At 48.7% G+C, this 25,102-nt stretch overlaps 1 protein-coding gene across 2 annotated transcripts in view; it reads left to right on the top strand.

The window, feature by feature from the left end:
• Positions 1–25,102, top strand: part of CLIC5 (chloride intracellular channel 5) — a 278,748-nt gene that overhangs the window by 104,673 nt on the left and 148,973 nt on the right. Inside the window, exon 1 of one of the 2 annotated variants that reach the window (XM_063915216.1) lies at positions 2,489–2,838. The exons of the other annotated variant lie outside the window; for it this stretch is intronic. Within the exon in view, the coding sequence (XP_063771286.1) occupies positions 2,779–2,838 (60 nt within the window). The 5' untranslated portion in view covers positions 2,489–2,778. Of the gene's footprint in view, positions 1–2,488; positions 2,839–25,102 lie in introns of those variants that run through there. 2 annotated transcript variants of the gene reach the window in all.

Genomic DNA, 25,102 nt, shown 5'->3' with positions numbered 1-25,102 from the left:
GCCCTGAAAATATAGGTTCCAGGACGGCTGGAGTCAGGAAAACTGACTTGCTGTTATCCTGTATGCACCCAACAAACTGGGTGCTCTTGCTTCTAAGCAGACTTTTGCTAGTTGGATGTGTAATACAATTCAGCTTGCACATTCTGTGGCAGGCCTGCCACAGCCAAAATATGTAAATGCCCATTCCACAAGGAAGGTGGGCTCATCTTGGGCGGCTGCCCGAGGGGTCTCGGCTTTACAACTTTGCCGAGCGGCTATTTAGTCAGGGGCAAACACGTTTGTAAAATCCTACAAATTTGATAACCTGGCTAAGGAGGACCTGGAGTTCTCTCATTCGGTGCTGCAGAGTCATCCGCACTCTCCCGCCCGTTTGGGAGCTTTGGTATAATCCCCATGGTCCTTTCAGGAACCCCAGCATCCACTAGGACGATAGAGAAAATAAGAATTTACTTACCGATAATTCTATTTCTCGGAGTCCGTAGTGGATGCTGGGCGCCCATCCCAAGTGCGGATTATCTGCAATACTTGTACATAGTTACAAAAATCGGGTTATTATTGTTGTGAGCCATCTTTCAGAGGCTCCGCTGTTATCATACTGTTAACTGGGTTCAGATCACAGGTTGTACAGTGTGATTGGTGTGGCTGGTATGAGTCTTACCCGGGATTCATAAATCCGTCCTTATTGTGTACGCTCGTCCGGGCACAGTATCCTAACTGAGGCTTGGAGGAGGGTCATAGGGGGAGGAGCCAGTGCACACCACCTGATCCTAAAGCTTTACTTTTTGTGCCCTGTCTCCTGCGGAGCCGCTATTCCCCATGGTCCTTTCAGGAACCCCAGCATCCACTACGGACTCCGAGAAATAGAATTATCGGTAAGTAAATTCTTATTATACTGTATTATTCTAATAAAAAAATTAAAATGGAAAATTGTTTACAACAAATACACTGTACTTTGTACATTAGGAATTTGAGGTCAGATGTATTAAGCCTTTAGAAGTGATAAAGCAGTGATAAGTGGAAGGTGATAACGCACCAGCCAATCATTACGGGTTTGAAAAATGAAAGTTAAGAGCTGATTGGCTGGTGCGTTAACTTATCACCTTCCACTTATCACCGCTTTATCACTTCTCCAGGCTTAATATATCTGCCCCCCAAAATTCCTATCTTTCACTGAACGATAGTCGTCATAATCAGCCAATGACAGGAGCTTTCTGGGAGATTATCAGTGTATGGACATGGTCACCTCATGAACCGTTGGGATCATCTAATTTCTTAAACATGTCCAATCATATTTGTGTTCCTACAGCTTTATTAACATCAGTAACGTTCATACAGCATACCTGCCTACCCTCCTGGAGGGATCCGATCTCTAGGTCGACACTGTCTAGGTCGACCACTATTGGTCGACAGGGTTTCTATGTCGACATGTTCTAGGTCGACGGGTCAAAAGGTCGACATGAGTTTTTCACAATTTTTGTCTTTTTCTTTAAACTTTTTCATACTTAACGATCCACGTGGACTACGATTGGGAATAGTAACCTGTGCCGAGCGCAGCAGGAGCATGCGAGGGGACATGGTGCACTAATTGGGGTTCTTGGTCACTGTACGGAGAAAACGACAAAAAAAATATTAAAAAAACTAATGTCGACCTTTTGACCTGTCGATCTACACCATTTCGACCTAGAAAACCTGTCGACCTAGCATCCCTGTCGACCTAGTTACTGTCGACCGTCCATACCACACCCCTCCTGGAATGCCCCGGAGGCTCCTGAAAATCGGGTGCCACTACCAGAACCCCACCGGAAAGGTGGACATGTCTCCCACATCGGCGCAGATTTCCCTGCAGTTCTCCAATGGCTGGAGGACTGTGCATACGTCATATGTGCCTCCATACAGTGGCCCATAAACCGCAGCAGGATTGACGTACTGCTGGCTTTTACTGTATGAGCGGCAATAGATAGTGTTGCAGAAAACGGGGCCACTCGGACCGATTTTCTGGGTGTGCCGAAGCCAGTGGCTACGTCCTCAAATGCAGTTTCGCTATCCCCGGCAGCATGGTTTCGCTGGACATACTGAGTAACCTGTCATTTTTCAGACACAACCTGTAACACGGCAGTTAGCAGCTGATTGGCTGGTAGTTTTTCTTGCTCCACTCTATCACTCTCTAAGGCTTACTAAATAGACCCCCAAGTCTGCGGCACGCCAAATGGGGCTATTTGTCTTTATTGAGCAAAAGGGTAAGCGGACACATCTGTAGCTGGCACATAATATTTTTAATAAATGTAATAGTTATCTAGAAATATTCCTAGGGTGCTTCCAGATAGCATGGTGTGCTGTGGTGTCAGCATGGATAGCGTTCTACAGTAAACAGCAGCATGCGGTCATGTCTGTCAGTCACACTGCCCTGGGAGGGACTGTCAGTCACACAGGCGTAATGCCCATAGGTGTAGCCTGGCCGTCCCTACACCACACCCAGCTCTGAGCTATTTTGGTCTGTCAGTGTGAACAGATCACTGACAGGAGAGGATATAATAACCAGCCGGGGAACATGACTGCTTTCCTGCAGCCTGTGTAGTTGCATTGCCTCCAGCTGGGAGGACAGAGGATGCTTCACTGAGGGGGAAAAAACAGCCCCATTGCCCAAACCTCATGCACTGAGAGGACTATTTCTCGCTGGGACTTAAGCACGGCTGCTGCTGATACTTAAACAAAAAAACAAAACAAAAAAAATACATTGGGAAAAAAAAAAGTTTTTAATTTTTGTTTATTTTGAACAAAATGACAGACGGTGCTCCTTCTAACGGAGAGAAGGACCCAGACATTGAACTATTTGTAAAGGTAAGTCCTTCAGGGGCGATGCACGCCCAGGTAAATGGGAGAAGGGTGTAGAATATTGCAGATGTTTTTGGCTGATTCACAGGAAAAAATTGCCTTGGACCATATTTGAATACTGAGAGGTTTTTTTCGTGTGTGTGTGTGTGTGTGTGTGTGTGTGTGTGTGTGTGTGTGTGTGTGTGTGTGTGTGTGTGTGTGTGTGTGTGTGTGTGTGTGTGTGTGTGTGTGTGTGTGTTTTGTACCTCCGTGGCTTTGTATGTAATGTTCCAAGCTGTTGTATCTTCCTGGAATTATTAGGTTTTAATGGCAAGTTAAACGTCAGAGCTATTGACTGATGCCTGACAGGTTTGCTGATTGCTAGGCTTGCTGTAGAAATTTGTAGATCTTTGCTAGGACAGCTGTACGAGTGCTGTAAAGAGGTATTTCATTATCGCTGAGCACTTTTCACAATTTGCTATTTTATTTCTCTTGTCAATGAACTTATTTTGGCCCTGAAAATAGTCTGCATTTGTGCTAGAAGTAAATCGTACAGTTTATGGTTTGGACATGTTAAATGAGCGTGGTTATTTTGTTTTTAAATTGCTTTAATTTAAACGCACCTGCTGGATGCTGGACTTGTTCCTGCAGATGCTATAACTTGTCAGTTCCTTTAAACTGTGAGTGACTGCGGAGTTTGGTTACGTCACTGCATATACCGTGCTGGCTGTAATATACCGTGCTGGCAGTACTAGTGTAAACACTGGCTAAAACGGCAAGCCTTAAAGTAGTGTTGTGATATACAGGCTGCATAGCAAATGGCGAAAGTAATAATGTCATCTTAAACTGTACCTGACACCTACATACCATGGAGGCAGCCATTGTGTGGGCGAGACCAATATTCAGCATAGTTCTCCACTTGGAACCAGTGACAACACTAAGGCATGAGGCACTCAGTGCCTCCATGATGCCATTAGTTCAGGCATCATGAACATCTTAATGTATAGGCACACTGGGCAGCTGCCAAGGTCTTCTCAATTCTAGGGGCCTTTGAGCAGGGGCAGATGGTGGTCAGACAATCAGAGCGGCTGAGCAGCTTTCTCTACCTGCTTCCCCCCAGCCTGCAGGCAGACAGTGAATGGCTGTCAGCACATGCTGATTGGTGGATGGCTGGAGCTATCCACCAATCAGAGTGCTGACAGACATCCACTATATGAAAGCATGTAGAGAGATGGTGCATGACTGCAGGAGGGGCATGTCGTGATTATTTTTTTCATTGGTTCTTGTGAATGTGTGGTTAGGGGCCCCAGTGCATAACTTTGCCCAGGGCTTACAATGCTGTTCTGGGTTCTGGGATGGGCTCTTTATTGCCCTATGCAGACACATACAATGGCTGATTTCATTCAGCTAACTTCAATCTTTTACATCTGAATATCCCATTCTGTGTAACCAGAGAGAGGGCAAATCCCCCCCCCCCCCCCCCCCCCCCACAAATGCCAGTAGTATCTGTCTCAGATATGGTAGTTGTTTCTTTCTGTTACACACATATATATGTATATATATATATATATATATATATATATATATATATATTATTATTATTATTATTTTTTTATGTCACAAAAACAATCATACATCAAACAAGTAATAAAATGAGGAAAGCAAAATATAGTCAAATGCAACAGATACGTAGACATGAGAAAGCCCAGGCACGTAATGCATACAGGCTTCAGCAACAAAACTCAGAAAGGGTAAGATAACGTCTAGGCACAAGTTAAATAATCGTCAAAACATACGGATAACAAAATCATTCTACAAAATATTGCTGTGGGGCTGGATGGTGGACAGCGATCATATGGGTAGGTACAATATTACAATAGGGGGGGTCATCTGTATAGAAACAAGTCTCATACCAAGCAAGGGTGTGACAGCAGTTCTTAATGTGATGCCGTAGTGGTTCTGAGAGGATGGCTGTATAATCGGTGCACATTCCTGACTCCACTGGTGGTCTGGGTTCATGTAATTTGCTACGCCATGAACCCCCTCACCTTTTATAGCAGGTGCTTCCCCATGGACCCTCTCACTTCCCACCAGAACCTTCCCTTCCTGGTCCCACATGCAGCGATTTAGACAGATTTATTGGGTGCCTGGCCCCATGTGATTTCCCCCCCAAGAAAATGAGATTCAGAATAACATTGACAGCTTGAACCTGCAATGACTTCCCATATTACCACTCTCTGCCTGCGTGGCTCATCTAGTAACAACTGCCTGGGCAGTACGGATGGTGTAATGGTTAGCATGACTGCCTCACAGCACTGAGGTCATGGGTTCAATTACCACCATGGCCCTGTGTGGAGTTTGTATATTCTCCCCATACTTGCTCTGGTTTCCTCCGGGTACTCCGGTTTCCTCCCACAAGCCAATAAAATATACTGGTAGGTTAATTGGCTCCCAACAAAATTAACCCTAGCATGAATGGGTCCGCGTGTAAATGTGGTAGGGAATATAGAGTGTAAGCTCCACTGGGGCAGGGACTGATGTGAATGGCCAAATATTCTCTGTAAAGTGCCGCGGAATATGTGTGCGCTATATAAATAACTGGTAATAAATAAATAATAAATAAACTGCCCCATGCCAGCTGGACACTCGGTCTGAGCAGGGGCGCCGACAGGTTTGCCGGGCCCTGGTACAAGGAGGGGTGTGACCAAACAGGGAGGCGTGGACCGATACGCCCCCGTTTGGCACCCCCCCAAACTTTGCGTAACCGCCCTGTGAACGCCTGCCACTGTCAATCATCATGCGTCCGCATCCGCTGCAAGGAGAAGGGTCGCACGCGCGAGCTGCGGCCAGTGCTCATGCGCAGACCAGATGGACGCGCCCACTGCGTACAGATGCACAGCTGCGGCCATATCTGGAACAGCCCCAAATTGTGGAGTTGCTCATAGCAACCAATATGATTCTAGCTTTAATTTATCTAGTTACTGGGTAAATGACAGCTAGAATCTGCTTGGTTGCTATGGCCAACTTCTCCACCGGTTTGGTAAATTTCCACCGTGAAATGTGTGTATATCTTATTATGGACTCTCCATGCGCCTTACAGTTTTCTTTATAGTGTAATCCATTCAACGTTTGGGTGCTGATTATCAGAGCTGCTCCTATTACTCCAGGTGAGGACTTTCTGAATACTTACAGAGGCAAGATTAGTTATTCACACATGTTACACGTTATGACATATGGGGCTTTAGGGGTACATTTACTAAGCAGTGATAAGAGTGGAGAAGTGAGCCAGTGGAGAAATTTCCCCATCAACCAATCAGCACTGAAGAAACATCTATAATTTGCATACTAAAAAATGATACAGAGCTGCTGATTGGTTGATGGGGAAATATCTCCACTGGCTCACTTCTCCGCTGTTATCACTGCTTAGTAAATGTACCCCATAATCTCCTATATAATTGCCCAGATCTGTGACTCTGTGATTGTGTGGATAACGCTGGGCGTGGCTAGGAGCTCTCATTGGGTTAGTGGCAGGTCTATCACACCCAGCCCACAGCTGATTCGGCGAGAAACGCCCTCCCACACAGGTTACATCCAATGGGAGGTACTGCTCTTTGGCTGCTGTGTGTTCTCAGAGCAGGATTAACAGTGGGGCTGATGGAGCTGCAGCTCCAGGTCCACACCCCAAAATAGGCCCACTGCATCTGCAGCAACACACCCTCCAACAATTTACACATAAAAATCGCTACAAATTTGAAAAGGGGCGAGGCCACGGGTACAGTGGTGTGGCCACGCCCCTTTTCCTATACTTTAAATGGAAGTTTGGAGAGCCAAAAATCGGCACAGACCATAAACGAGAGGTACTGTACCTGCCAAAAAGGTGCAGCTGGAGGGTGTGTCACTGCATCTGCAGCAAGTCTCTGTGCTATAGATAGCTGGGGGGGGGGGGGGGAACGCTGCGTCCTATGGGGGTTATTCTGACCTGATCACTCGCTGCAGTTCATCGCAGCGCAGCGATCAGGTCAGAACTGTACATGCACCGGCGCCGCAGTGCGCCGGCACATGGCTGACAGCCGGCGGCTGTCGTTACCTAGCAATCACCTCTGCCTGATTGACAGGCAGAGGCGGTCGCTGGGTGGGAGGGGGCGGCACGGCGGCGTTTGGCCGCCGTTTTGTGGGTGCAGTCCCGCCAATGCAGGCGTGGGAGGACCGTGAGGTGGGTGAGCCGCAGCGGCTGTGTGATGTCACACGCAGCCGCTGCCATCCGGGCAGCGACGAGTAACTCCCGGCCAGCCGCAGGAGCTACGCTGGCTGGGACTTACTCTTCAAGTACAAAAGCATCACCGCTGTGCGATGCTTTTGTACTTGTGCAGGACGGTGGGTGGCCCGATATGCGGGCCAGACTAGCCCTGTGCTGGGCGTCCCCCCGCATGTCAGTGTAAGTGATCGTAGCTGAGCTAAATTTCAGGTCGGAATAACCCCCTATGTCTTGCTGCCAGTCCATCTGCCCCATTCGGTATCAACAATCCCCACTCCCTAGCCGCGGCGCACGTGGAACAAAAGCTGCTGCGGCCACCGGCATAGATGTGTGTGATAGCGGTGAAGCGGAAGGCTTTCATAGGCCTCCCTGCGTCGCATACTCTCTGAGCCCCGGAGCCTCCTCTGCGCGTGATGTCACAGAAATGCCTCCCCACCACAGCCGCGCTCCGATCCCCAGAGGCCCTGACTCCGCAACACAGCACCTGGCCGGCCTGAGAGACCCGAGATGGCTAATGTAACGGATAGAGTGGGTGATATAATGGAGGGTAATGTCTGGACGCTGAATCAATGTAAAAGGTGACAGTGCTGTGCAGTGCAGTGGGTGTGCAGTGTCACTGACACTGCACAGCACTGTCACCTTTTACATTGGTTCAGCGAGTCAGTCAGTTCTGCCAGCCAGTCACTATTGTTAGCGCCGGTGTCCCAACGCGCCGCATTACAGGGAAGTATACGCACTAAATAAACTACAGCTCCCAGCAGCCCTTAACGCCGAAGCATTCAGGCACTAAGGGCTGCTGGGAGCTGTAGTTTATTGAGTGCATCTTCTTCCCTGTAATGCGGCGCGTTGGGCCACCGACGCTAACAATAGTGACTGGCTGCTGTGCAAGTTTCCGGGAGAGCCACTGCCAAAGGGAGGACAGCAGCTTAGCTGCTTCCAGGAGGAGAAGCATTACCCGCCCCTTCCCCACTTGCAGTACCTCCGGGACCCATCCGCGGCACCCCCACATACCCCCTCCAGCACCCGCTGTGGCTCCGGACCCTCTCCAACACCCGCAGCACTCCAACACCCGCCCCTTCCCCACACAACGCACCAGCCCCGCCCCCCCCCCCCATGTGTGGGAGAGAGGGGAAGGAGGGGGGGAGGCAGAGTGTGAGAGAGAGATAAGGGGGTGAGAGTGGGGTGAGAGAGCGAGGAGGGGGGCAGAGTGTGAGAGAGAGAGATAAGGGGGGGTGAGAGAGAGAGAGAGAGAGAGAGGGGGGGAGTAAGAGAGAGAGAGAATGGGGGTAAGAGAGAGAGAGGGGAAGAGTAAGAGAGAGAGAGAGAGAGAGAGAAGGGGGGTGAGAGAGAGGGGAAGAGTAAGAGAGAGAGAGAGAAGGGGGGTGAGAGAGAGAGAGGGGAAGAGTAAGAGAGAGAGATAAGGGGGGTGAGAGAGAGAGAGAGAGAGGGGAAGAGTAAGAGAGAGAGAGAAGGGGGGTGAGAGAGAGAGAGAGGGGAAGAGTAAGAGAGAGAGAGAGAAGGGGGGTGAGAGAGAGAGAGGGGAAGAGTAAGAGAGAGAGAGAAGGGGGGTGAGAGAGAAAGTGAGTTTTTATTTTTTAGCTGATCTTAAACAGAGAAGCAATGTTGTAACCGGCATGTTTTTCGCTGTGTGTCTTACTTACCTACTCTCCCAAAAGGTGCCGAGACTCACAATTTTTAGGGTAGTTACCCAGGCACAGGTATAAGCTCCAGTCTCAGAGCGTTGAGGATGCTTTGCTGCCGTCCGGGAATGCCAGGAGGGGGGCGTGCGCAGCAACTAAGTGCCGGCGGGGGGAGGGGGGGGGGGGGCGGTGATTGGGGGTTGCAGCATTTTTTGAGCATCGGACAACGGAAGCTTGTTTGGGATCATTTGTGGGATGGGCCGCATCAGCTGCGTGACATCACACGCAGCCGCTGCGACCCAAAACATGACAGCCTGGCAACTGCCTTCGCGCAGGGGGTCACCCTAATGGTGCAAGGGCTTCGCTGTTTAGCAAAGTGCTCACATTTCAGTGGGGAGGAAGGACCCAGCATATGATGGAAGGGGTTGTAGGCTTGTGATTTTTCATGCGGCATTAGGCCTTAATTACTGGCAATTCTTTATCAGCTTGTGTAAAATAACTAAACAGAACTAGTTTTTCTTTTTTCATTTTACTCAACACCTGATTAAAATCAGATTGTAATGTGTGTGCCCCGGTTGTACACTGCTGTTATAGTACAGCGGTGCAATAGTTTGTTCTGGAATGGAAAATATAAACGATGAGTCTGCGGCCGGTGGAATTTTACTGTCCAGGTCGGTCAGTGTTAAAAAAACGGGGACATTTTCAGGAACAAGAAGACATTAAAGAAGAATCTGGAAATTAGAGGCGGTCAGCTGGAAGTCGTGCCTGTGTATAACAGTATACGGTGCTCTGTGATTCAGTTTCCACTTCAGGCAGAAGAATGTCAGTGCCACAGATTAGCGCCACATGTTATTGCCAAATCTGTGATTTGCAAGGGTACAGTGCCGAGATGGGGAACACGGAACAGATGTAACACGCGTGACTTACACTGACCGTTCCAATCAGCACTTCTCCAGGGTAACACGTTATCTCTGTTTTCCAGTCCTTTTTCCTGTTCCTTGTTTTTTATTATTCACAGTAATTTGCTGAGATTGGAAAATGCTTCTGCTTCATTTACATTTTTGACAGCAAGGATTCCCTTATTCTGCTCCATCTGTGGACACTTACCTAGATTAGGGATGGTCTTCAAAAAGTTGCGACTTTATTGCAACTTGCCGCCATAGCAAGTGAACTTGTCAATGGTTTATCCAATAGAACCATGAGCTTGCAGATGATGCCAGTACTACATTAATAAAATCTACAGGGCTGACCCTTATCTTACATCACTGAGTACATATTACGCTGACTTTTGATACTTTAGGATGTCTTGCACTGTGTAATCCTGCAGGGATGACGGGATCCACCATTAAAGGAGACATCCTCAGAAAATCCCTCTCTCTTAAAAATCCATTAAGTGGCTCAGTGTTAAGGCTGGATTAAGGGCCATGAAGCCTGGGGCTGAAAATGATCCAGGGCCTACTGTGAGAAGTGCTGTGTGGGTGTGGCCGGTGCTGTGTGCCCTGTGATGTTAGTGTATTAGAATGCTTAATATTTGTAGACACTCTTTACTAATCTGTGTAAGCCTGAATCTTCAGTGATGGTCCCTAGGACCAGGGGGATGCTGGGAAGTGGGTGGTCCAGTGTGCAGTGTGCCTGGAGTTGGTGATGGAATAAACAGCACAGCAGTGAACTCACATGTCTCTGTGTCCTGATGACTGGATTTACAAACATATGAACAAAACATGGGCCAGTATTTACTAAGAATCCGAGTTTGTCCGATTTGTGTTTTTTTTTTTAAGTCCCAATCCGGGAATTCACTAAGCACCAATCTCGGCAGTGTTTGGACTATTCGTAATGGTTTGAATGACAACGTTCCCAAATACGAATGAATAGACCATCGGTCAAACACGGCTGTTATTTCATAGAATACAGGCATTCACTATTCATTCGTATTTGGGTGTTAGTTTCTGAGTGCTCAAGTGCGGGTCTGTTTTTTTTTCGATTCGTTAAAAAAAGCAGCAATAAAATAGACCTGCTTTTTCCAGTCGAGTTTGGATAACCATGCACGGATCAGTGAGATCTTTGCATGGTTATCTATGTGAAAGGGTCTGTTTAGTGTAAAATCTGAAAAAAAAATTGCGTGGGGTCCCCTCTCCTAAGCATAACCAGCCTCGTGCTCTTTGAGCCGGTCCTGGTTGAAAAAATATGGGGGGAAAAATGACAGGGGTTCCCGCATATTTAATCAACCAGCACCGGGCTCTGCGTCTGGTCTTGGTTCCAAAAATACGGGGGACAAAAAGCGTAGGGGTCCCCCGTATTTTTTAAACCAGCACCGGGCTCCACTAGCTGGGGAGATAATGCCACAGCCGGGGGACACTTTGATATCAGTCCCTGCGGCCGTGCCATTAAAACCCCAACTAGTCACCCCTGGCCGGGGTACCCTTGAGGAGTGGGGACCCCTTCAATCAAGGGGTCCCCCCCCCTCCAGCCACCCAAGGGCCAGGGGTGAAGCCCGAGGCTGTCCCCCCCATCCAAGGGTGGCGGATGGAGGGCTGATAGCCTTGTGTGAAATTGTGAATATTGTTTTTAGTAGCAGTACTACAACTCCCAGCAAGCCTCCCCCGCAAGCTGGTACTTGGAGAACCACAAGTACCAGCATGCGGTGGAAAACCGGGCCCGCTGGTACCTGTAGTACTACAAAAAAAATACTCCAATAAAAACAGGACACACACCGTGACAGTACAACTTTATTACATACATGCACACCAACATACACACATACTTACCTATGTTCCCACGAGGCTCGGTCCTCTTCTCCATGTAGAATCCTAGGGGTACCTGTGAAAAAAATTATACTCACATAATCCAGTGTACCTTCTGTTCTTTGTATAATCCACGTACTTGGCAAAATAATAAAACGGAAACCCGACCACGCACTGAAAGGGGCCCCATGTTTACACATGGGACCCCTTTCCCCGACTGCCAGGACCCCCCCTGACTCCTGTCAAAGAGGGTCCCTTCAGCCAATCAGGGAGCGCCACGTCGTGGCACTCTCCTGATTGGCTGTGTGCTCCTGTAGTGTTTGTCAGGCAGCACACGGCACAGATACAATGTAGCGCCTATGCGCTCCATTGTAGCCAATGGTGGGAACTTTGCGGTCAGCGGTAAGGTTACTTTCGGACAACCGCTGATCGCAAAGTTCCCACAATTGGGGGAACTCAACTCTCTTTTCTCAACTCTCTGAACGAACAGCCTCTCTTAGATGGTTGTTGGACAAAGATAACGAGTGGATGTGGTCACATGAACAAGAAGAAAGTTGGCAAAACTTGAAACAGACCATTACAGAGCAACCAGTGCTAAAATTCTTTGATCCTGCGAAAAGAATAAGAATTTCAGCAGATGCTTCGCAATTTGGCCTAGGTTCAGTGCTGTTACAAGAACATGAGGATCAGAGGCGTAACAAGGGTAGGGTGAGTAGGGCACGTGCCCTGGGCGCCTTGGCAAGCCCAGGAGAGGGGGGCGCCGCCGCCGGCCAGGGCATCATGGCCCACTCGCCCCCATCACGCCGAAATGTGAGGGGAGGAGAGCGCAGCGTCTCTCTCTCCCTTCACCGCCGCCAGAGCACTACCAGCGCTGCCAGCAGCGCTGCGTGTGTCCGGTCTCCGGCGTTAGCCAATCAGAGCTTGCGGACCGGCTCCTGATTGGCTGCCGGTCCGCGAGCTCTGATTGGCTGGTGAACCGGCGCCACACAGCCGCCGGAGACCGGGAGCGGTGAGGGGAAGGAGAGGCGCTGCGCTCTTCTCCCCTCACAGACACAACAGGCGGTGAGTGACCGGAGGGGGGGGGGGGGGGCGCACAGTGGGGCATGTATCTGGCACAGTGGGGCATGTATCTGGCACAGTGGGGCACAGTGGGTCATGTATCTGGCACAGTGGGGCATGTATCTGGCACAGTGGGGCATGTATCTGGCACAGTGGGGCACAGTGGGGCATGTATCTGGCACAGTGGGGCACAGTGGGGCATGTATCTGGCACAGTGGGGCATGTATCTGGCACAGTGGGGCACAGTGGGGCATGTATCTGGCACAGTGGGGCATGTATCTGGCACAGTGGGGCATGTATCTGGCACAGTGGGGCATGTATCTGGCACAGTGGGGCACAGTGGGGCATGTATCTGGCACAGTGGGGCACAGTGGGGCATGTATCTGGCACAGTGGGGCATGTATCTGGCACAGTGGGGCAATGTATCTGGCACTGTGGGGCAATGTAACTGGCACTGTGGGGCATGTATCTGGCACTGTGTGATGTATCTGGCACAGTGGGGCATGTATCTGGCACTGTGGGGCATGTATCTGGCACTGTGGGGCAATGTATCTGGCACTGTGCGGCAATGTAACTGGCACTGTGGGGCAATGTATCTGGCACTGTGGGGCAATGTATCTGGCACTGTGGGGCAATGTATCTGGCACTGTGCGGCAATGTAACTGGCACTGTGGGGCAATGTAACTGGCACTGTGGGGCAATGTATCTGGCAATGTAACTGGCACTGTGGGGCAATATATCTAGCAATGTAACTGGCACTGTGGGGCAGTGTATCTGGCACTGTGGGGCATATATCTGGCACTGTGGGGCATGTATCTGGCACTGTGGGGCATGTATCTGGCACTGTGGGGCATTGTATCTGGCACTGTGGGGCAACGTAACTGGCACTGTGGGCCATTTTCAGTGGCCACACCCCTTCTGATGCGTGGCCACGCCCATTTCCCCCGGCGCATGCTTCTTTTGCTGTTTTTTTTTTTTTGAGGGGGTGGCGCCATTTTCCATCTTGCCCTGGGCTCCAAAAACACTAGCTACGCCTCTGATGAGGATACATGGCAACCAGTAATCTATGCATCAAGAGCACTGACAAGTGCTGAAACAAGGTATGCTCAGATAGAAAAAGAACTTCTAGCGATCACATATGCATGTGAGCGATTTCATCAGTTTGTTTATGGTCAGACATTTACAGTGGAAACTGACCACAAGCCATTGGTAGCTATCATGACTAAATCATTACATGACTGTCCCATGAGAATTCAACGAATGCTTATCAGACTACAGAAATATGATGTACACTTGCTGTACTGGCTCGGCAAATACATGTACATTGCTGATACACTTTCGCGTGCTGTGGACAAAAGTGAAGGTTCTAAAAGTCTGATGGATGAAGAGATAGAAGCCTATGTTACTTTGATTGTAGCTTCTCTACCAGTGTCTCTTGCAAGACAAGAACAGATTAGGAAAGAAACTGAGACAGATGACACAATGAAAGTGTTGAAAGATATCATTCTGAAAGGTTGGCCAGCAGAAAAACATGCGTGCCCGCTGTCTATCCATGATTATTGGATGTACCGCAGTGACCGTACAGTTGTCGATGGTATTATATACAAAGGCAATAGGTTTGTCATACCTGTACGACTAAGAAAAACTATGCTGTGCAAGATACATGAAGGCCACTTAGGAGAAGAAAAACGTAAGAGGAGAGCGCGTGAAGTTATGTATTGGCCAAGAATGAACCACGACATAGCACAGACTACAGCTACATGTGAATTATGTCTTACGTATAGACCGAAACAACAAGTCGAACCACTGAGTCCTCACGCAGTGCCAGAGAGACCGTACCAGAAAGTTGGCGCAGATTTGTTTTGATTGTAATGGGAAAACGTACATTGTTATGACTGATTATTACTCTAACTACCCTGAGGTGAAGACACTACATACAACTACTAGTAAAGCCGTAATCAATTGCATGAAGTCAATCTTTGCAAGGCATGGTGTTCCTATGGAAGTGTTCACTGACAATGGTCCTCAGTTTTCCAGTGCTGAATTTAGACAATTTGCTGATGAGTGGGAATTTGTTCATACTACGTCAAGTCCCCACTATCCACGCTCAAATGGGTTGGAGGAAAGTTCAGTAAAAACTGTAAAAAGTCTCATGAAAAAAGCTCAAGAAGGTAAAGAAGATTTCTACAAAAGTCTTTTAATTTACCGCAGTACACCTTTACAGAATGGACTTTCGCCTGCACAAATGCTGATGGGAAGGAGGATTAGAGCAAATCTCCCGATACATGATGAACTGCTTAATACACATAACTCAGCGTTGGTCAGACTGAGTAAGGAACGTCAACAGGCGAAACAGAAACTGTTCCATGACAGGCTAACAAAACGCTTATCTGATCTAAAATCGGATGACCAAGTTCGTCTCAGAGATCACGAGAAAGGTATTTGGGTGCAGAAAGGTATTGTGTAAGCACAAGTAGCACCAAGATCTTATACTATACGTACAGAGCGTGGAACGGAAGTAAGAAGAAATCAGGTGGATTTAAGATCTCAACCTAACCATAATGAAGACAACATGACTGAAGAATACCCTTCATCTGACATGTATGATGATCCTGATAATGGTGAACCAACCACGATTCTAGAAAGGTCCAACATGGTCGATGAAACACAGACTGTGTATGAAAGACCCAAAAGGGAAATACGCAGACCTGAGAGACTCATTGAAACGTGTTAGATGATGTTCTTAATATGGCGTTGTTAATTGTTGCATTGAAGCGTATAGGGCTTATCTTTAAAGAAAAGAGGATGTGATGTTAGTGTATTAGGATGCTGGGAAGTGGGTGGTCCAGTGTACAGTGTGCCTGGAGTTGGTGATGGAATAAACAGCACAGCAGTGAACTCACATGTCTCTGTGTCCTGATGACTGGATTTACAAACATATGAACAAAACATGCCCCTACACTATCAACCATAGAAACAGCTCCTAACTGCCATGTTACAGGCTGTGTTTGAAAAAAAATGACAGCTAGCAGCTGATTGGTTAATCATTTATCATTCTTCACTTTATCTCTAACCAAGGCTTAGTACATCTGCCCCTTAGTACCAACCAATCAGATCCTAACTGCCATGTTACAGGCTGTGTTTGTAAAATGACAGGAGCTGATTGGTTGATCGTTTATCTCTCTCCACTTTATCTCTCTCTAAGGGGTCTATTATTAAGCCTTGGATGGAGATAAAGTCGCTGGAGATAAAGTACCAGCCAATCAGCTCCTAACTGCCACTCCACAGGCTGTGTTTGAAAAATGACAGTTAGGAACCGTTTGGCTGGTACTTTATCTCCAGCGACTTTATCTCCATCCAAGGCTTAGTAAATAGACCCCTAAGCTTTGATACATCTCCCACCCAAATGTCACACCAAATAGAGAGCTGAAAAAATTTAATGATTATTAGGGAAATACAATTTTAATACTTATGATATGGCCGACCTTGTGGCACCCTGGGTGGCTGTTAATCCTCATGCTGTAATGATGATGGGCCTAATTTTCTGTGGATGCCTGGGACTGTAGTCCCACCCATAGCATTGTTCTTCTGGCCCTGCTCAGTGGGAGTCCCACCTGCTTCACCATTACCAGACATTCCATGGCATTCTGTGTTGTACCTAGAAGGTGTGTAACCAACGTGCTTCCTGTTTCGATTTGTTATTTCCTGTGTCCAATCAGGGCAGCAAGATGGCTGCTGAAGGGACTGCAGTACTTTTCTTCTTCATAAAGTTGTTGCTAACAGGTAATGGTAGGCGGGCAGGAATGGGAGTCAGAGGCATGCAGGCTGACTCTGGGAGAAGACGTAGCTGCCCCCCCCCTCCCCGGTTGGGCTTTCACGTCATTAGGTCCCGCCCCCGATGTGCCATATGACACAATTCGTATGTCCTTGGGGGAGGGTTGGGATTTGTGTCATTTTAGCCCTGTCCCCTCCATACTGTCTGGTGATTCCCAGTATTACAGTATCTGCCCATCTTGCTGAATACACTAGGAAAGGGATCATCCCACTCCTCCTGCGGTCCAGGGGGCTGCCAGAAAAATCTGCTGTCTCCCGCACTGTCTGGGAAAATAGGATAGTATTGCTTGTGCCCTAAACTACATATTGCGTCCCCCTATTTCTCAATTAATATTTGTGAGCTATTCCTAGCAAATATTAAGTATCCCCCACAGTGGCGCGCGGTGAGGTCAGTGGCTGGTGAGACACTGCAACCATAATGTCCACTGACTCCCGCCGATGCCCGCTACCACCCTCAAGCCAATGCTCGCTACCACCACTGCTAATGGCCGCCGCCCCCACCAATGGCCTTCAAAATCACCACTGTCAGCACCCTGTTCCCCCTTGCCGCTAATTTGCATCTCAGGGTGACAGGAAGAGGATGACACCAGGGAGAAGATGACAGCAGTGGGTGACGCCAGGGAGAGACTGACATCAGTAGGTGACGGAGAGAGTGACAGCAGTAGCTGACAGGGAGAGGGTGTCACCAGGGAGAGGGTGACTGCAGTGGGTGACACCAAGGAGAGAGTGACAGCAGTAGGTGACAGAGAGAGTGACAGCAGTGGGTGACAGGGAGAGGGTGACACCAGGGAGATGGTGACAGCAGCGGGTGACAGGGAGAGGGTGACAGCGACGGGTGACGGAGAGGGTGACACCAGGGAGAGGGTAACAGCAGTGAATGACAGGTAGAGGGTGACGCCAGGGAGATGGTGACAGGGATAGGATGACAGCAGGGACAGGGTAACGCCGGGGACTTTGCCACTTGGCCTGTGATTGCAGATGATCTAGTGTATGCTCTGTCTGCCTGCTTGGCTGACATATAAGATTGAGTGAATAGTGATTGGGATACGGTTGGTGTAATAAGCAAGAAAATATATCTTTCTAAAGAATTATATAGTTTCCTAAATTCTGAAGGTGTATCATATAATGTGCTCATAATATTTAATATTATTTCTTTTTAACTTCCCCCTTGATGCTGGACATGCCCACTATCTGGAAAGTCTTGGGGGGAGGGTGCTGCTGCCATGGCCCATGGCTAGATCTTACACCTCTGGTGCTGCCCAAGTGGGGCCACTAGTACAAATTTTTCCAGGGCCGCTTTTTGTTCCCAATCCGCCCCTGCCGATGACCTTATCCCATGTCAAACTGAAGTACCCACCACTCTCCCCCGCCAATGCCGGCCAACCCCCGCCTCCTGCCGCAGCCAGTAACAAAGAGCGGAAACAACAAACCTGCTCCCTGTGATGTGCTCATTCCCCAGCTCTCCCTAGCTCCGCCGTTCTGCCTTTACAGGGCCGCTCTGGATGGCGAGTGTAGTGTACAGCAGGCTGATGAGTGACTGCTTTGTTGCCTTGCGACAGGGCTCCTGGTGCGGCTGGTCAGCCGCTGGGAGCCAGTGACGGAGGCGGGGCTGCAGCAATTGGGAGAGGAGAGGGGATCACGGCCCCTCCTCCCCATCCGTCAAACAGCACTCCGTTTGACAGCAGCGCCCAGCTCAGCCTGTCAGTTGCTCTGCATTACTGGGGGACCGGCGGGTGATCGACAGCACACTATAAGGTACACATTAAAATAATAAAAATAAATATTAGACGACAGGGGCAAATTCCTAGACAGACCAAGGACTTTGTGCTACTCCCACCCTGTGCCCACTGTCCAATCACATAAGATCAGTGACAGGGGCATGCTTTCATAAGAGGCACTTATACTAGTGCCGCTTGCAGGGCTTTTCTTAATGGCCTTTTACTGCCTGATGCCTGGCCCCTCCCCACGCTTCCGGCCCTTCCATATTAACAGGGGAGGCACAGAGAGCGGTGCCTCCGACACCCATTTAAAACAGTTTTTACATGGTAGAAAATATTAAAATAATTCAAAGTTTAAAGCATATACTTCTTTGTATTATTTCAATCATTAATGACAGAGGAGGCACTGCCTCCCCTGACTGCACGTCCCTGATCCCCTAAATGTTTCCAAGGGGGGCTGCATCAGATATTGGCGATATCTGCTGTGATCCCCTCTTTTTGATTGCAAAAGCCAACCCAGCGGTGAAGTGACCTATCTGACCAGATCTGGCCTACATGCAGGCCAATCTAGTTAGCGACAGCCATGCACGGTGCCGCGCATCGTTATCGCTATGGGGCATACACACGGAGCGATGTGTACTTAATTTCTACGCAATCTAGTCAGACATCTTTACTTGCTCATACAACCCGGGATGTGGGATCTGAACCTTTGGACGCGACCTGTAACACATGGGTCACCAAAGTTATGGAAGCTTGCTCCCCAATGCGCCTCTTCTATCTGTGCTTTATTTTAATTCTAATAAACTAATTTTGTTTTTTTTTTTTATATTATTTCGCACAAGCCGCCTACCGTCCCTGCGGAACACTTTTGACAACAAGATCCTCTATTTGTAAAGAACAGTAAATAGTAAGTGCATTATTAATGAGAGGTAGAACAATGGGTCACATGCCAGGCTGCGGACATGACTTGGCACAGAGGTTAGAGACCTTTCATCCAGTGCAATTAAATATGCACGTTAATGAAATACTTTACGCTCCCCATTAAGCTACGGTATATTCATTGATATGGAATTGCACATTGCCGGGCAGCGGCCCTGTAATATATAATAATATTGGTGTATATGAGCAGTAACACAGATGGAGTTCAGGTGTGAGAGTGCATTTGCTATTTATGAGTCCAGCGCTGGAACCACAGCCCCGGCTGCACCTCCTGCACAAATACTCATGAATCATTACTGCGGCAATGTGACAATAGAGAATGCTGTTGAATCCCAGGTACAATGCTGTAGAATCCTTCCTGTGACTTTCTATTCCGTGCGGTTGTTTGGTCTGGTCACACCCATGTCACCAGCCTGGGGAATGTCTGTGACCAGGGAGATAGGCAAATACACTGATAACCGCTGTCTATCAGCTCATGTAGATCAGCCGCAACTGGGGCAGCTCCGTGTGTCAGCAGGACTAAGGGGTACATACTAAGCAGTGATCAGAGCGGAGAAGTGAGCCAGTGGAGAAATTTCCCCATCAACCAATCAGCAGCTCTGTATCATTTTATGGTATGCAAATTATAGATGTTACTTCAGTGCTGATTGGTTGCCATGGGCAACTTCTCCACTGGCTCACTTCTCCGCTCTTATCACTGCTTAGTAAATGTCCCCCTAAACCCCTGGACATGTGCTGCCAAGTGTCCACCAGCGTATATCTGTTTCAGGGTCAAAACTGGGGTGTGATGATCAAGGGCATGAGGTGGTTTCCTAGACAAATTGGTGGATTGCGTTTAATAGGATGTACACTACACACTGGCATACCCTCCAGCTGCACCTTTTTAATAGGTACAGTACCTTTTTTTTTATGGTCTGTACCGATTTTTGCTCTCCAAACTTCCATTGAAAGTATAGGAAAAGGGGCGTGACCCTTTTCGCATTTGTACTGGTTCTTATGTGTAAAATGTTGGAGGGTATGCACTGGGGCCAATGAAAAGTTACATGTACGCCCTCTGCAGAACGTACCTTGCAAGAATTCACACTCAGGAATGTAGTGTACGCACTGCTGTACGTATATAGACCACATTTACACTTACCATCAAAGAGGTGGAAGGATGCAGAGGGGGTAATTCAGATCTGATTGCTGCTGTGCGTTTTCACACAGTACATGATCAGGTCCAAACTGCGCAGGCACCACAATGCGCACGTGCATCGGCCAGCTACAACGGGCATCGCTGGTCAGCGACGGGATGGTGTGAAGGATCTATTCGCACGGGCGTACGCAAGGTGATTGACAGGAAGAGGCCGTTTGTGGGTGGCAACTGACCATTTACGGGGAGTGTCCGGAAAAAACACAGGTGTGCCCAAGCGTTTTCAGGGAGGGGGTCTGACGTCAGCATCGGTCCCGATCAGCAGGATTCAATCGCACTGGAGGCGTAAGTCCCGGGAAGAGACTGCACAAACTGATTTTTAGCAGCTCTGCTGCACTTGCTCGGCAAAAATACATTCCCCCTGTAGGCGGCGACTATCTGATCGCAGGACAGCGAAAAACGCTGCCCTGCAATCAGATCTGAATTACCCCCACAGTCCAGTGAGGGTCTCTGCGCATGCAAATATGAGCCATGCAGAGCAGAACGTAAGATAATAAGGGGCCGATAAGACTGAATGTGCCACATCTTAGAAGGCTGTGCATGTGCCGCAGTGACCATACGCATCTTTGCCGACATCCGCAGCGACATATCTCGGTTGTTTCTTTCTGTCCATCAAATGAGCGTTACTTGATGGCAACAGGATATACAGTATGTTCATAAGAGGACCATAAGGGGTTAAAGCCACTTGGGGTTGGGATGCATGTGTATTTTCACATATATATTTTTCACATAAGTATTTATATATATATTTTGACAAAAAAAGTTTTTTCTTAAATCGTCAGTTAAGAGGTTAAAGATTTATGGTGACTTCGGACTCCTATAAGTGAAGAACACATTTAGGGGGACATTTACTAAGCAATGATAAGAGGGGAGAAGTGAGCCAGTGGAGAAGTGCCCATGGCAACCAATCAGCACTGAAGTAACATCTATAATTTGCATACTATAAAATGATACAGAGCTGCTGATTGGTTGATGGGGCAACTTCTCCACTGGCTCACTTCTCCGCTCTTATCACTGCTTAGTAAATGTCCCCCTTAGATCACACTTTTACATTGACCTGCTCTCTGCAGGCTGCTAAGTTCTCTTTGTAAAGGGAAAGGAGGGCTGACTAGGCCATGAATGAAAGGAGGATTAATGCTTTATACATTTGTTAGGATACATTCTTAGAGTTGCAGTGATTGGCTGGGGGAGGTCTCAGGTGTCATCCTATAGGAGTTGAGGAAAGGGATGTATGAGAGTGCATTAAATAGCCTTGGTGTGTGCCCAGAGGCTGAGCCGTTCCGTAGTGCATTTGAATATGCAAGGACTTTCAGCGTCCGCATATGCTGAAATATCGCTTGGTATAAATACAGCTCAGATGCAGCACTCAGATCTCGCAGATGCATACAGGGGGTGTCGTACGGTATGCCGGCGCTCGGGCTCCCGGCGCCCAGCATACCGGCGATGGGAGCCCGACCGCCGGCATACCGACAGCGTGGCGAGCGCAAAGGAGCCCCTTGCGGGCTCGCTGCGCTCGCCACGCTGCGGGCATGGTGGCGCGCTATTTTATTCTCCCTCCAGGGGGGTCGTTGTTATGCACACCAGTGCCTGCAGGAATGTACTGGTGTTTGAACTGTTATACACACCAGTGCCTGCAGGAATGTACTGGTGTCTGAACAGAGAGGGATGCAAAACAAATGAACTCACAGACAGACTGGGAAATATGACATAACGTACACAGAAGGTGATAGGGTAACAAAACCAACACAGAGTGAACAGAGAAGCCCAGAGGCTAAGAAACTGGGTGTCTCCCTAGTATTAGAAATGCTCAGATGGAAAAAGCAAGATGTTGTGTTTTAATACGTAGAGAACCCGAAATGCTGTTGCTAAGGGCAACAGCAAAACCCTAAAGGGTTACCAACGGGTGTGGCAGTAAACTCCTTGGTCAGAGATGGAATAATAGACACAAGGAGAGTCTCCACAATCCTAATTCTCACTTGCAGGGCCCAGGTTCAGCTTACTGCCACTAAACTGACACATGGACGCCCTGCACAGTGAGAGAGGATTATGCAGGCAGGTCTGAAAGTACAGCCACAAACCTGCTGGGTTCACAGAATAGCAAAAGAACCTCAGCAGGCTAAACGACTGACTCCAGTCTTACTGCTAGGTCTGGATTGGCAGAGTGTAGTACCAAATGCCCATGCCTATTTGCAGTAAGCAACAACAAAATACAAAGCTACACAGTACTGGCTAACTTTCAGGAACTGACTAACCAACAAAGATTCAGCAGCATCTGCTTAACCTGAGAAGAGGCCTTATAAAGCAGGTGCTGTCCACGCCCCCCTCAGACCTCACAGACTGTGAGCACAAAAACCAGCACCGGATCCCATGCCTGTAACCACTGCACAGCAAAAGACCCGAACCGGAGTATCAGCTGCGCTCAGGTTACTCCGCTAGCACTTGTCTCCCGGTTGCCATGACGACGTGGCAGCACAGGGCAGGAGACCCTAACAGTACCCCCCCCTCTGACGAGGGGTCAAAGAACCCCTACCACCGGGTTTATCGGGGAACTGCGAGAAGAAAGAGCGTATCAGTCTGGGGGCATGAAGATCACAACTGCGCACCCACGACCGCTCCTCCGGGCCATACCCCCTCCCGTGCACCAAAAATGACAGCCGACCCCGAACCATCTTGGAGTCAAGAATCCTTTCAACAACAAACTCCCTCTGGCCACGTATCAGAAGAGGGGAAGGTCTTCCTCTGGAAGAAGGATTACTAATCGCCCGTTTTAAAAGGGAACAATGAAATGTTTTATTGATACCCAAAGAACGGGGCAGATCTAACTGAAATGCCACCGGATTGATAACCCTGGTGATCTTATAAGGGCCGATGAACCGGGGGCCTAACTTATGAGATGGCTGTTTCAACTTCAAATTCTTGGTAGACAACCAGACGAAGTCTCCTAATTTGAAGCTGCAGGGTCTTTTCCGCTTATCAAAAACCCTTTTGGTCACTAATGACACAGACACAAGGGCTTTCTTCACTTTCCTCCAAATACCTCTAAGGACCGAAACGACAGAGGAACCACCAGGCGTGGAGTCCAGGGGGTCAAAAGAATTGGCCTTAGGATGATGCCCATACACACAAAGGAAGGGAGAGATCCCTGTAGCAGAGTGAGCCGCGTTGTTATAGGCAAACTCCGCCATTGACAGATGAGCAACCCAGTCAGTCTGACACTTGGAGACATAACACCTGAGGAACTGCTCCAAGGTCTGGTTCACCCTTTCAGTCTGCCCATTAGACTGCGGATGGTAGCCTGACGACAAGCTGACAGAAATCTGGAGATCGGAACAAAATGCCCTCCAGAATTTGGCCACAAACTGGGATCCGCGGTCAGAGACCACATCAAGTGGCAACCCGTGGAGGCGCACAACATGCAGCATAAATAATTCAGACAGGCGTCTGGCCGATGGCAGCCCAACCAGTGGAACGAAGTGCGCCATCTTCGAAAACCTGTCAACGACCACCCAGATGGCTGTCATCCCAGAGGATTTGGGCAAGTCCACAACAAAATCCATTGAAATGTGGGTCCATGGCTTAGATGGAATAGAGAGTGGATGTAATGGGCCAACAGGAACCCCTCTAGGAGTCTTATTTCGGGCACAGATGTCACATGCCCGAACCCACTGATCCACATCCTTAGCCACCGAGGGCCACCACACCGCCCTAGATAGCAACTCCCGAGTTCTGGCAATACCCGGGTGACCTGCCGACTTCTTGGCATGGAATTCCAGGAACACTCGCTGTCTTAACCTAGGAGGCACAAACAAAAGACCTACCGGAAGGTCTGGAGGAGCCTGCTCCTGTGCTCTAAGGACTAATGACAAGAGGTCCTGGGTAATGCCCACTTTAATACATGATGGGGACACAATGGGCAACGGCTCCTCGGTGGTCTCCTGGATTGGAGCAAAACTCCGCGAGAGCGCATCAGCTTTGATGTTTTTTGACCCAGGGCGATATGTTATCAAAAAATTAAAGCGAGCAAAAAACAAAGCCCATCGTGCCTGCCTGGCATTGAGACGCTTCGCTGACTCTAAATATGCCAAATTCTTATGGTCGGTGTCTCCACTCCTCGAGTGCATCCTTAATAGCCAACAATTCCCGGTTACCCACGTCATAATTCATCTCGGCAGGCGAAAATTTACGGGAAAAGTAAGCACAGGGATGAAGGCGATTATCAGACACTCCCATCTGAGAGAGCACTGCCCCAATACCCATCTCAGAGGCATCCACCTCCACCACAAAAGGACGCTCTGGATCTGCGTGTCGCAGCACCTTGGCCGAGACAAATGCCCTTTTGAGACGGGCAAAAGCCGCTTTGGCCTCACGAGACCAGTGAGCAACATCCGCCCCTTTCTTAGTGAGTGCCACCAAGGGCGCCACTATAGACGAAAATCCAGCGATAAATCGTCTATAAAAATTCGCAAAGCCCAGGAAACGCTGAAGCGCCTTCAAACTAGTGGGCTGCACCCAATCCAGGACTGCCTGTACCTTGGAACCCTCCATTTGGAAACCTTCTGGGGAGATAATATATCCTAGAAATGCGATTTGCTGAACTTCAAATTCGCACTTCTCCAGCTTCGCCCCAAGCCGGTGGTCTCTGAGTTTCTGGAGGACTAAGCGTACATGCTTCCGATGTTCCTCCAGGGAATGGGAGAAGATTAGGATGTCATCTAAGTATACAACTAAGAATCTATCCAAATATTCCCTGAGCACATCGTTCATGAAATCCTGGAAGACTGCCGGGGCATTACAGAGCCCAAAAGGCATCACCAAATATTCATAATGCCCTGAGTGGGTATTAAAGGCAGTCTTCCATTCATCCCCTCTCTTATTCGGATTAGATTGTACGCACCGCGTAGGTCAATCTTAGA

This window comes from Pseudophryne corroboree, chromosome 4, assembly GCF_028390025.1.
Source record: "Pseudophryne corroboree isolate aPseCor3 chromosome 4, aPseCor3.hap2, whole genome shotgun sequence".
Taxonomy (NCBI): Eukaryota; Metazoa; Chordata; class Amphibia; order Anura; family Myobatrachidae; genus Pseudophryne; species Pseudophryne corroboree.
Note: the sequence above shows the minus strand (reverse complement) of the source record. Positions and strands in the feature narration are given on the sequence as shown.